Here is a 13874-nt window from a genome sequence, read left to right on the forward strand (position 1 = left end):
TTTTACTCTATATCATTACTTTTGTTGCTAGGAGAGTGAACATAAAATTGTAAACACAAAACACCTACTAATCAATATAGCTATCTTTAGATCTACATCAATTTCTACCTTTAAAAATGCGTTACAATGCTCCTATGGACCAAGTATAAATACAGTATCATAAGTGAAGATTTAGAAACACTAGCTCTTGTTTTTTTTTCTTGCTCACATTAAGTGCTCACACTTCTCGAGATGATGAAGGAATCATGAGGGTTGCACAAAAATTCTACCTTCTAAAAAAAGGAGGCTTATTCAACATTAATACAATGTGTTGAGGTTTACTTTACTGTCATGAAAACGACACACCTACATGCATATACTAGGTTCTAAAGTCTGAGGGAACCAGAACTGAACACATTCTCAGTAAAAGCTACAAAATCCCCCTCACACTATGTATCTTCCTCAGTGAAAACAACAAAAACGTTCCTTGCTTAATCAAGAATCGATTTGTATGGAAAACAATTGCTATTTTAGAATAATATGGGGTGGTTGTGCAGTACAGCAATTAGTACATAAAATGGGAGCATGGGGTATATTTCAAATGACACCCCATTAAAAATATAGTGCACACATTTTGAACAAGTACAAATATGCACATAATTGCAAATAAAGGGTGTCATTTGAGATACAGATATGGAGGAACGTTCTCCAAAAATAATTATGTGTCTAGATTTCCTTGGACTGAATAGCCCTTCACAAGGGTTATGATTAATTTAAGTTTTATTTCCCTTGTGACTTTAATGATCACACTACACTGGAAGCAGCTGACATATGCAACCTAACATAATTGTTTTGGGGGGCAAATAATCTGTGTTGTAGTTAAATAATTGCATAATAATACATTTTCAATCTAAATCAACATGTATAAACAGGTAGGCCTACTGAGAAAATATGCTCAGTAGGACCATTGTATTTATATGACCCCTGTGATTAGTTTCACACTGTTAATGAAATACTTGTGGCTAAATTCTTTGTCTAAATTGTAAAATAAATAAATGAATATTACATTGCAGAAACAAACTGTAGTATGCACTGAGTGGACAAAACATTAAGAACATCTGCTCTTTCCATGACATAGTGTGACCAGGTGAATCCAGGTGAAAGCTATGATCCCTTATTGATTTCACTTCAATCAGTGTAGATGAAGGAGAGGACACAGGCTAAAGTATGATTTTTAAGCCTTAGGACAATTGAGACATGGATTGTGTATGTGTGCCATTCAGAGGGTGAATGGACAAGACAAAAGATTTAAGTGCCTTTGAACAGGGTATGGTAGAAGGTACCAGGCACACCGTTTTGTGTCAAGAACTGCAACGATGCTGGGTTTATCACGCTAAACAGTTTCCTGTGTGTTTCAAAAATGGTCCACCACCCAAAGGACATCCAGCCAACTTGACACAACTGTGGGAAGCATTGGTGTCAACGTTGGCCAGCATCCTTGTGGAACACTTTCGACACCTTGTAGAGTCTACGCCATGCCGAATATTCTTCATGTTTTGTACACTCAGTGTACATTACTTGCATGCATTGAACAAATCACAATTATTCACATTTGTGCAAATATGCGCTAGAACTATCACAGTGCAATGCCTGTATCTGCTTTGGACTGACACAAATAGCCTCGCAGCAATATAACATGTTGGATTCTACATTAATTAAGCGGTGGTCTAATTAAATTGGTCAAGTTATTTTACAGGGTTGTAAACAGAAGTGCATTACTGATTAACACTTACATATCTCATAGTTTCAATGTAGTCAGCAAGGCAAGGTCCAATGTAACATGGTAAGAATACATGGATTTGAGAGCCCTTTTCACACCCTGTTAAAAAATGGATGTAAATTATCTGACATCTTTTTTTGCTATAGGGAAGGATTCTAATGTATATTGGGACATGATACTTTGGAAACACCTGAAGAATGGCAGCTTTTCTGCAACAATTCTGTCACTGACAACCCTCTCACTTCTAGAGATAGAGTCATCAAACATGGGAATATGATACCATTCTGGTCTCTCTGACCGCTGCCAATGGTGGAAGACATGGTTTTGTTGTCTTTGATAATATTAATAACTACCACAGTCAAGCTGGTGGATCTGTAGATTGGTAGGTTATAGGGGAAATCTTATATGTCTTTAGAAACCACATATCTAAGTGCCGCTGTAGCCAAACATACACATTATCTGCACAACATACATCCGTGTGCCAACACACAGTCATTTTCCAACCATAGATATTTAAGCTCTATAGTTCTACGGCTCCAGCGCTTGCCATCTCATGTACCCAATAACCCCACGCACAAAAATGGATGGATCTACTTGATTCAGAAGAATGCAGCAATTTAAACATCGTCCTCATGCAATAACAGTAGGCTCATTAGTGTACTCCCAAGGCCGGGCAACATTTTTCGTCCATGTCAAACTGTTGATATGGGGATGGACACAGCTGAACTCCTATTCTGACAAAATATCACTTTCCAATAAATCTATACACTACCGTTCAAACATTTGGGGTCACTTAGAAATGTCCTTGTTTTTGAAAGAGAAGCAAAATGTTTGTCCATTAAAATAACATAAAATTGATCAGAAATACAGTGTAGACATTGTTAATGTTGTAAATGACTATTGTAGCTGGAAACGGCAGATTTTTTATGGAATATCTACATGGGCGTACAGAGGCCCATTATCAGCAAATATCACTCCTGTGTTCCAATGGCACATTGTGTTAGCTAATCCAAGTTTATAATTTTAAAAGGCTAATTGATCATTAGAAATCCCTTTTGCAATTATGATAGCACAGCTCAACTGTTGTCCTGACTAAAGAAGCAATAAAACTGGCCATCTTTAGACTAGTTTAGAATCTGGAGAATCCCGCAAAACACCAGTCTCAACATCAACAGTGAAGAGGTGACTCCGGGATGCTGGCCTTCTAGGCAGAGTTCCTCTGTCCAGTGTCTGTGTTCTTGCCCATCTTAATATTTTCTTTTTATTGGCCAGTCTGAGATATGGCTTTTTATTTGCAACTCTGCCTAGAAGGCCAGCATCTCGGAGTCGCCTCTTCACTGTTGACGACGAGACTGGTGTTTTGTGGGTACTATTTAATGAAGCTGCCAGTTGAGGACTTGTGAGGCGTCTGTTTCTCAAACTAGACACTCTAATGTACTTGTCCTCTTGCTCAGTTGTGCACCGGGGCCTCCCACTCCTCTTTCTATTCTGGTTAGAGCCAGTTTGCGCTGTTCTGTGAAGGGAGTAGTACACAGCGCTGTACGAGATCTTCAGGTTCTTGGCAATTTCTTGCATGGAATAGTATTCGTTTCTCAGAACAAGAATAGACTGACGAGTTTCAGAAGAAAGTTCTTTGTTTCTGGCCATTTTGAGCCTGTAATCGAACGCACAAATGCTTATGTTCCAGATACTCAACTTGTCGAAAGAAGGCCAGTTGTATTGCTCCCTTAATCAGAACAACAGTTTTCAGCTGTGTTAACATAATTGCAAATGGGTTTTTTACTGATCAATTAGCCTTTTAAAACGATAAACTTGGATTAGCTAACACAATGTGCCATTGGAACACAGGAATGATGGTTGCTGATAATGGGCCTCTGAACGCCTATGTAGATATTCCATAAAAAATCTGCCATTTCCAGCTACAATAGTCATTTACAACATTAACAATGTCTACACTGTATTTAGATCAATTTTATGTTATTTTAATGGACAAAAAAATTTCTTTCAAAAACAAGGACATTTCTTGTGACCCCAAACTTTTGAACGGCAGTGTATGTCCAAGAAATGTCTTGTGTTTTAGGTTTACAGTAGGTTTGTATTGCATATATACCAGAGTTTTAACACTCAAATCATATTCCACAGTTCCAAATCTCCATATCTTTTCATGTTTTCTGTAGTTAAATGATGACTGAGGCCAAACATATTGACTCAATTACTAGTTTCCCTAGGCAGAAAGTTTGCCTCCCACAAAAGAAACAATGTTCCAGCTCTTGCTCTAGGTCTGGGATATCTGAGACATATCAACTACCTATTTTGAACTCAAAAGATAAACTTTGGACCATTTTCTTCATGCATTAATTTATAATAAAAAAAACAACAGTTGAGTGAGAAGAAAAGTGACAACTGTGTGCTAAGTGTCTTGTCCTCCATGACAACTAACCAACTCTTGTCTAAAAGGATACCATATGAAACTACTGTTACAAATATCATGCCAACAGGAATATAAATAGTTTTCAACCGTCAACTTTTAAACAAGTCATATCATATTCATATGTCCAGTTACTGTATATACATTATAGTATTTTTTATTTTACTTCAATACTTATATAGATTGTATAGTTAAATATTTCCAAGATTATATTATTTTGTTTTTCTGTAGTATTTGTGTGCCACTTAAAAAGTGTGCTGACTGAGGATAACTATCTACCACTATCTAACCCCAGACCTCATCCCCTCTCCCTCAGCTTAGAGCTGTCAACAAACCCGGAGTGTCTCACAGGTATCTATAGGACCAGCCAAACACCTAAATAGGTCTGTCCCCTCACTGACTTCAGCATTTGGGTAACAACTGAATATTTAATAATATCTCAAATAAACTCCATGAAGGATTGTTTATATTTTCATCTGCCCTTAGACCTGCCCTTCAATAACAAGTTCAAAATATTGTTTTGTGGCATGAATCTACATTTTCTCCAACTAAACAATGCTCAGTGGAGATGTTGATTGACTAATGTCAGCTATGATTTCTTTCATATTTTTTCACAAAGAAAACAATGTCATGTCCAGTCAATAACTTCATGAACTATGTGATTTGATGGAGCAAACTGTAGCTGACTGTTGAACCTCAAGGACAGTGTTGAAAACCACTGACTAGTGTCAAACATCCCTGCCTTGCTACCCAAGTAACTCGAACCCTGTATACTCTTCCCAGTCCCCAGTCTGATTTATAGATTTCTTAACATTTTGGTTCAATATTTACACATTAATCAGAATAGCAGCTTTTAAAATTTTAGAACATCTATAATATGTCATAATATGTTAGATAAAGAATATCCTTCACAGAATACAGTGTACATCACATACAAAATATATTGTTTTTACGTAAATTATTCAGTAAATTTAATTAAATAATTTTCTTCTGAAAACAATATCATACAAATGTATATCATATATCCTATGTTTCTATCACGTGTTTAACAGTGCCATCCAGTGCACAGAAACTAGCATGTTAAATACTTGCAAATATGAGGTCTACCTGTATGTACATATATCTGTATAATATTTGTTTACAAAAATAATTAATATGATGAATGTATTATTCCAGGGTTGATTCTTTAGACATACCCTTGTAAATATGCAGAACATAGGGGTTCACAGTCATATTATATTTAGCAAATAAATAGCTGTGCCACACTGAAAATAAATGGTTTCTTCCCATTCTAGTCCAAGGTTGTGAAGATTTGCGATGGGTTCAAAACTATCCACTCAAACCAGTTGTAGTTTCACTGCTAATTTCCATCTAAAGCATAGTTTGTTCATTCACTACACAGTTTTGCCTTTGTACTAAAAATAAGTTTGTATCAAAAAGTAATTTATTGTCCTATGGCACAATTTGTATATTTGTATTTGGCAAGAATTGTAGAATTCACATTTCTAGACTGGAATTAGTGTAAACCAAATCATGATAAAGAAAAACAGAGGTATTTACTAAAATATAGCAGTGTATCACAGACATTCTATATTTATGAGTGTCTCTAAATTAGCAATTTACATTTTCTAATGTAGACTACATGGTAATATATTCAAATTGTTGCCATTTGGTATGATAGTTTCAAACACATGGACTTTTGTTTTAGATTATAACACAGTAGTTTCTTGACATCCATATCTACTTTATATCAATCCATTTTCAGGGTTTCTCGTTACAGTTGTTAAACTGTAATAACAATAGTTTATGCCACCTAAAGGTCTTGTCAGCACTAGTCACTGATCAGGAGGAACATCAGCTGGTAATAGTATGTATCACATGATAGGACAAAGCACACTATTTACAGTAATTAACTTTGGGTCAACACCAACCATCAGAATTCAGTGAGTTCAATGACAAATGTAATTCATTCAATTCATTGATTACATTTCAACTCCCATCTAGCCTGACAACAACATCCTAGTAGCAGTTTGTCTGTGTCCTCCACATGTCACTGTGTGCTGTGCCTATGCATGCAGTTATCCTTCCTTCCTTCAAATTGATATAGACTGTGCTGCTGCTCAGGATTCGTCCCCAAGGTGAAAATCCATAGGAAGACATGCTGATGATGATTGATGAATTCTCAACCCATCCCTCAACACATCATATCGTAAATTACATTAAAAAAACAAATGCACAACAACATATGAAGTGTATCCTCTAAATACATGAACAGATTAATAAATAAAAGCAAAAAATAAAATAGACCAGCAATGAGAAGATATCAACCCCTCTCTTGCAAGTAACCCACATCCCTACAAAAAGAAGAAGAAAAGCAACAATATTGACAGACAGGTAAAAAGGACAAACAGAACAAAAACATTGGGTCTACCAAACAGAAATTACTTTTAGTTGGGGAATAATGTCCACTCCTCAGTATAAGAAGAAACTCATGTGCCATTTGGCATCTAGTGATCTGATAGCCATAAAATAACCTAAACAGGTTGATGCCACAGCTTTCTAGATGATGGGAGGAGCAGCCATAATGCTGGTAGGGGTGGCTGATAGTAAATGAGAATTCAGCCAGTGCATTTAGGGGGCTCGAGGGGGGGGGGGTACTATCTACGTGGTGCAAAGTGAGCTGATATGTTATGTGTGTGTGTGTGTGTGTGTGTGTGTGTGTGTGTGTGTGTGTGTGTGTGTGTGTGTGTGTGTGTGTGTGTGTGTGTTAGTGGGATATGAGGGATGTGATGGGAGTAAAAGTGTAGGGGGAATGGAAGCAGGGGCCATAAACCATTAAGGTGCTAGGTGAGTGGGTGGTGGGGGGTTGTTGTTATGATTTGAGGTTGTTTTCTCAGGAGTAGATGGTGATGACCTCGCGTCCACCCCCACGTACTAGGAGGACCCGGTTGAGACCCTCGGTGAGGACCTCGAGGAACTCCATATCTGACAAATGATTAGAGTTAAGGAATATGCAAGTTTTCTCAATTTGGGTTCATAGCCTCTTCATGCTAGCTATTTGCTATCTTGTATAGCCCTTTGGTTTCACTTACTTAAATGACAGTATAAGCCACATAATGTTATAATATAATATCATATAATACGGTAGGCTATAATATGATACATCATGCCAAAGAAGTGATAGGATACAGTTTTCCTCTCCCATGCGGTTCTTGGGTGGTCCGGGCATGTTCAGCAGAACCAGTTTGGCATCCTTGGACTTCTTCATGATGACCTCGTTGAGCCTCAGAGCTGTGTGCATGCGCCTCACGTTCGACTGGTTCCTAATGGGACAGACAGGTGAGGAAGGAATACAGTACAGGGTGGATGTTGTGTCATTACTGCTATTTTTGCATGAAATAAATTTAAACCTCATGACAATATAATACTTACAGGCTCTCCCACTCCCTGCAGCATGGTAAGAATAGAACGACAATGCAAAGATGACTCTTTACAATACTGAAGATACATTGAGAAGTTGTGCTGTGTGAATGACACTAAAAGCCTTTCAAACTTTTGGCCCATTACTCCTGAAACTAGCTTTTAAACCACTGCCACTCCCCAACAGCAACAACCTATAAATACTTTCTCCTTATCTTCTGTTTACTTTAGAAGTAGCTGATGTCCACATAAGCCTTTGGGCACAATGTGATTGAAAGTGAAAGTGAAAGCAGACTTACGGCTTCATGTTGAAGATGTCTTTGATCCCGCCCTGCTCTGGGTGGGCTGCTGCGGCCTGGTGCTCAGCCTTGTCTGTCCAGGTCATCTGCACCTCCGACCCGGGGGTGGCAACTCCCCCTGCAGGCGTGATGGGGGACGTGGGGCTGGTGGGGGTAGCGTTCTTATTGTGGATCAGCTGCACCTGTTTAAGGCGGGAGACAGCCACAGACTAAGAGAAGGGCACCGCACGACAACGTGAGAGGGTGAAGGAAAGAAAGAGACATCTGTCGGTTGGGGTGACACATCAAAAACACCAGACCACCACTAGGCAGTAAGTTGAAAGCACAATTGGGTCATTTTAGCTAAGCAAGTATGTAAGATGCTGCTCTGGCATGTCCCTTCTTTATGCTGCAGAGGAAAAGGTCCCCTTAAAATGCTACACGCCAGAGGACAATGTCAAAGTGAGAGAATTGGCATTTTGACAGAGGACAGAGGACAGAGGATTAGGTAATGCAGTAGGCCTAAAGATGAGAAAGAGGATAGACAGTAGAATAAAGAAAAATGCAGTGGATGTGAAAGATGGTGAGAAATAAGAAGTTTAAACAGCAGAATGAAGGACTGATAGAATAATCTTCTGCAGCTCAGTTGGCTGAGAATGGCACTTACAACACCACGATAGAAGGTTTGATTCCCAGGACTACCCATATGTAAAATGTATCCACGCATGGATGTAAGTCGATTTGGATAAAAGGGTCTGCTAAATGGCATATATTATTAAATTATTTTATTATACTTCAAAGGGTTATCAAAGGGCAGTGGAGGCTCCTCAGAGGAGAAAGGGGAATGCCATCCTCCTCAGAGGAGAAAGGGGAATGCCATCCTCCTCAGAGGAGAAAGGGGAATGCCATCCTCCTCAGAGGAGAAAGGGGAATGCCATCCTCCTCAGAGGAGAAAGGGGAATGCCATCCTCCTCAGAGGAGAACGGGGAATGCCATCCTCCTCAGAGGAGAAAGGGGAATGCCATCCTCCTCAGAGGAGAACGGGGAATGCCATCCTCCTCAGAGGAGAAAGGGGAATGCCATCCTCCTCAGAGGAGAAAGGGGAATGCCATCCTCCTCAGAGGAGAAAGGGGAATGCCATCCTCCTCAGAGGAGAAAGGGGAATGCCATCCTCCTCAGAGAATTTAATACAAATAAAAATGGGAAAACTTTATCTTTTAAATTCCTTTTTAGATAAAACTATACTAAATATATTCACATCACCAAATAATTGATTAAAACACACTGTTTTGCAATGAAGGTCTACATGAGCCTCAACAGCACTCTGTAGGGTAGCACCATGGTGTAGACGAAGGTCAGCTAGTTCCTCCTCTGGGTACATTGGTTCTGACCCCCTACCATAGACTTATACAGCAATTATGTCAACTTCCGTAGGACGTCCTCCAACCTATCAGAGCTCTTGCAGCATGAACTGACCCAATCCACCCAATCAAAGGCTCAGAGAATGAATCTAGAACTGAAAGCATAAGCTACAGCTAGCTAGCAGTGCAGTGCATAAAATGTGGTGAGTAGTTGACTCAAAGATTGAGAAAGAATATAGTTGAACAGTTAGGAACTAATTTATTTATTCCAAAATTATGGCTAAACTAGCTAGCAAAATACAACTAGCTAGTTTAGCCTACTCAAACACTCTGCTCAAAGAGAGGGCTGTTAAGTTAGCTAGCTGGCTATGACTATCCAACACAACACTGGAACTCTTCCAAGGTAAGCTTTTGGTTTTACTAATTTATTGCCACCGGGGCCCGCCGGTGTAAGTGCTAAACTTCTTACTGAATGTAAACTGGAACATTGCTTCATGATTGTTTCATTAGTTCTATTAGCTATGTTGACTATAACGTTACATTAGCTAATATGGTGACAACGATCTAGGCTGTGTGTAGCGGATATGGTTTGGCTTGGAAAGGTTGTTCACCTGGTCACATACAGCTGATGTGTTGTGCATTGAAGTCCACAAGCAAAGGGAAAAGGTGAAAGGAGGAGAGCGCATAGATGCGAGAAGGAGCACAATCTGGCTAATATGAAAGTGAAACGTGTTTACGCGTGTATTCATTCCACCGATTCTGTTACAAAACGTTTCTTAAACAGAAGCAAACAGAACGAAATGGGGATAAACATGCCTGACTTTGTCCAATAGAAACTCTCGTTTGCAACTGTTGGACTAATGATTACACCCTAGATCAGCTAGATGCAGGCACATTTTTCTCTTGGCCTGTGTGTACCTAAGTTGCAAACTTTCATTCATAGGTTTGGTTGTAGCAACCTTATGATAGGGAAAATTAGAGTATCATGTAGTAGCCTAAACCTGTAGCTGTTACATTGAACTGAGAGAATGAAATATGAATGACAGTCATCCAATATGCTGTGATAGAAACAAGGGCATGCTCTTCTCTAATCTTAAACGGCACCGACCGCCACTGTCAGTGAGTTAGGTAAAATGACACTGCTGTACCTCCTCCTCCGGTTTCTCTTCCACGCTGACTCCAGCCGGCTCCTCACTGCTCTGCTGAGACCGCAGGTTAGACGGGTTCTTACGACGGATAGAACCACGGGATGAATCAGTGATGCTCTGGATCTGTGGTAGTCAAAGCAACAAGGGATTTTAACTTTTAACAGATAAAATGAGTTCAAACGTGAGAGTTTGAGTTGACATATGAGGGTGTCTGTTACAACACTGAAGAAAATCACATAAAAGAAATGTCAACACTTGAAATATTATAATTTGCTCAACACAAAGCAGATTTGATGCATATAAATCTATAGCAAGTGTTTTTAAGTAGATTTTTTAGAAATGCATGACATTATAGAATGAAGACTTCTTTGTGGGAAAGTGGGGAAGTCATTGTAAGATCACACAGGTTGTTCTGTAAATCCTCACGGGGTATCTTAGATTCCCTGATATGTTATTGTTGCTTAGTCTGCTTTCTTGATTAATGAGACAGATCAAACTGGGCAAGTGCAGACACAGAGATTATATTTTAAAACCAGCTCAGTAGTTATAATCATTCACACGCTGCCTTGCCCTGTTGCTGGCATTTAAAGTTGAGTGAGTGATGATGGCTGGTAATGACAGGTGTTAGATAAACTACATAGGAGCTTTTTTTGGACACTATGGGCTTTGTTTGGTGATCGCTAACTACTACACTGATAATATAAATCATATTCAGTTACCTTTGTATGAGTTATACTGTACATATTACGTGGGATGTGTCAGGGCTTACCTCTCTCTCCATCTCGTTTTTGGTGAGGTGCATCTGTTTGAGGATCTGTGAGCGCTGCTCCATCACTAAAGTCTTCTCATATGTATAGGCTGAGATGTCACTGTCATGCTAAAAAGGGACATGGGTGTTAAAACATATATTTTTTATTTTGTATTTTATTTTACCTTTATTTAACCAGGTAGGCAAGTTGAGAACAAGTTCTCATTTACAATTGCGACCTGGCCAAGACAAAGCAAAGCAGTTCGACACATACAACAACACAGAGTTACACATGGAGTAAAACAAACATACAGTCAATAATACAGTAGAAAAATAAGTCTATATACAATGTGAGCAAATGAGGTGAGATAAGGGAGGTAAAGGCAAAAAAGGCCATGGTGGCAAAGTAAACACAATATAGCAAGTAAAACACTGGAATGGTAGATTTGTAGTGGAAGAAAGTGCAAAGTAGAAATAGAAATAATGGGGTGCAAAGGAGAAAAATAAATAAATACAGTAGGGGAAGCAGTAGTTGTTTGGGCTAAATTATAGATGGGCTATGGACAGGTGCAGTGATCTGTGAGCTGCTCTGACAGCTGGTGCTTAAAGCTAGTGAGGGAGATAAGTGTTTCCAGTTTCAGAGATTTTTGTAGTTCGTTCCAGTCATTGGCAGCAGAGAACTGGAAGGAGAGGCAGCCAAAGGAGGAATTGACTTTGGGGGTGACCAGAGAGATATACCTGCTGGAGCGCGTGCTATGGGTGAGTGCTGCTATGGTGACCAGTGAGCTGAGATAAGGGGGGACTTTACCTAGCAGGGTCTTGTAGATGACCTGGAGCCAGTGGGTATGGCGACGAGTATGAAGCGAGGGCCAGCCAACGAGAGCATACAGGTCGCAGTGGTGGGTAGTATATGGGGCTTTGGTGACAAAATGGATGGCACTGTGATAGACTGCATCCAGTTTATTGAGTAGGGTATTGGAGGCTATTTTGTAAATGACATCGCCAAAGTCGAGGATCGGTAGGATGGTCAGTTTTACGAGGGTATGTTTGGCAGCATGAGTGAAGGATGCTTTGTTGCGAAATAGGAAGCCAATTCTAGATTTAACTTTGGATTGGTGATGTTTGATGTGAGTCTGGAAGGAGAGTTTACAGTCTAACCAGACACCTAGGTATTTGTAGTTGTCCACATATTCTAAGTCAGAACCGTCCAGAGTAATGATGCTGGACGGGTGGGCAGGTACGGGCAGCGATCGGTTGAACAGCATGCATTTAGTTTTACTTGTATTTAAGAGCAGTTGGAGGCCACGGAAAGAGAGTTGTATGTCATTGAAGCTCGTCTGGAGGGTTGTTAACACAGTTTCCAAAGAAGGGCCAGAAGTATACAGAATACAGTGAGAGAAAAAAGTATTTGATCCCCTGCTCTGCAAAGAGGAGTGGGACAAAATCCCTCCTGAGATGTGTGCAAACCTGGTGGCCAACTACAAGAAACGTCTGACCTCTGTGATTGCCAACAAGGGTTTTGCCACCAAGTACTAAGTCATGTTTTGCAGAGGGGTCAAATAGTTATTTCCCTCATTAAAATGCAAATCATTTTATAACATTTTTGACATGCGTTTTTCTGGATGTTGTTGTTGTTATTCTGTCTCTCACTGTTCAAATAAACCTACTATTAAAATTATAGACTGATCATTTCTTTGTCAGTGGGCAAACGTACAAAATCAGCAGGGGATCAAATTCTTTTTTCCCTCACTGTACATATATACATATATCATATATACATGTATACATATATACATATATCAATGCACAGTATTCGACTGAACTGCTATTACTCTCACCAATAAATCAATTTATGGAGCATATAATAGTTTTTAATTTTTGTCTCTCACCATTTCCACCACCTCGACCTCAGCATCGATACGCAGGTGATACAGGAAGGTGATCAGGTCTTTCTTCATTTGGATGCTGTTGTCGTCCATCTGAGCCACGGTGAAGATGCGCATCTTACACTTCCTCCACACCTGTCAACACATGGACTGATATCTCAATAACCAACACTGAAAAACATCCCAAACACTGGTTGAATCAACATCGTTTCCACGTTATTGCAATGCAATTCAGTTGAAACAACGTGGAATAGACGTTGAATTGACGTCTGTGCCCAGTGGCATGTGCTATCTCTCCAAATCCCCAAATGGGATCCAAATAGGGCCGTTGGTTCCCACCTTGTGCTGGCGCAGAAGGAAGGGCAGCAGCATCAGCATGCCTCCATCATGGACGATCCACCACACATCAATGTGGCCTTCAGTGAAGCGCTCTCCGTTGGACGGGTAAGCAGCAATGTTCTTAGGGACCAGCAGGGCCATGCTGGCTGCAGTCGTCTCCCTAACCACCTCTACAAATAGATTGAACAGGAGTTTGCATATAATGATGATAACATACAAAACCATCCAAAGCATAGTTAGCGTATGGAAAAACTTCTCCTCTGACCACTTCTTTAACTCACCGATGAAGTTCCTGAAGCGCAGGTTGTCCTCAGCCTGTTTCCAGGTGCGTGGCCAGCTGACCAGCACAGTGTTGTGCTTCAAGCCTCCCAGCCCCCCGACCTGGATCAGGTGGGAGGTTCCGTCCCTCAGGTTGGAGGAGATCACCACCTGGGAGAAACCCTTCACCTTCTCGGTCTCCATCAGCTTCCTCAGAACCTGGAGCACACAGTGGGAGAGGGGCAGGGG

At 40.1% G+C, this 13874-nt stretch overlaps 1 protein-coding gene across 1 annotated transcript in view; it reads right to left on the reverse strand.

The window, feature by feature from the left end:
• Window positions 1-4413: 4413 nt before the first annotated feature.
• The window catches only part of LOC115166320 (solute carrier family 12 member 5), a 99627-nt gene continuing 90166 nt past the window's right edge, over window positions 4414-13874 (reverse strand). Inside the window, exons 18-26 of the mRNA XM_029720225.1 lie at window positions 13649-13844; window positions 13368-13537; window positions 13032-13163; window positions 11164-11271; window positions 10395-10517; window positions 7907-8088; window positions 7620-7634; window positions 7377-7510; window positions 4414-7172 (exon numbers count right to left, since the gene is read on the reverse strand). Coding sequence (XP_029576085.1) covers window positions 7081-7172; window positions 7377-7510; window positions 7620-7634; window positions 7907-8088; window positions 10395-10517; window positions 11164-11271; window positions 13032-13163; window positions 13368-13537; window positions 13649-13844 — 1152 coding nt within the window. The 3' untranslated portion in view covers window positions 4414-7080. The remainder of the gene's footprint in view (window positions 7173-7376; window positions 7511-7619; window positions 7635-7906; window positions 8089-10394; window positions 10518-11163; window positions 11272-13031; window positions 13164-13367; window positions 13538-13648; window positions 13845-13874) is intronic.

Source organism: Salmo trutta, chromosome 28 (assembly GCF_901001165.1).
Source record: "Salmo trutta chromosome 28, fSalTru1.1, whole genome shotgun sequence".
Classification (NCBI taxonomy): Eukaryota; Metazoa; Chordata; class Actinopteri; order Salmoniformes; family Salmonidae; genus Salmo; species Salmo trutta.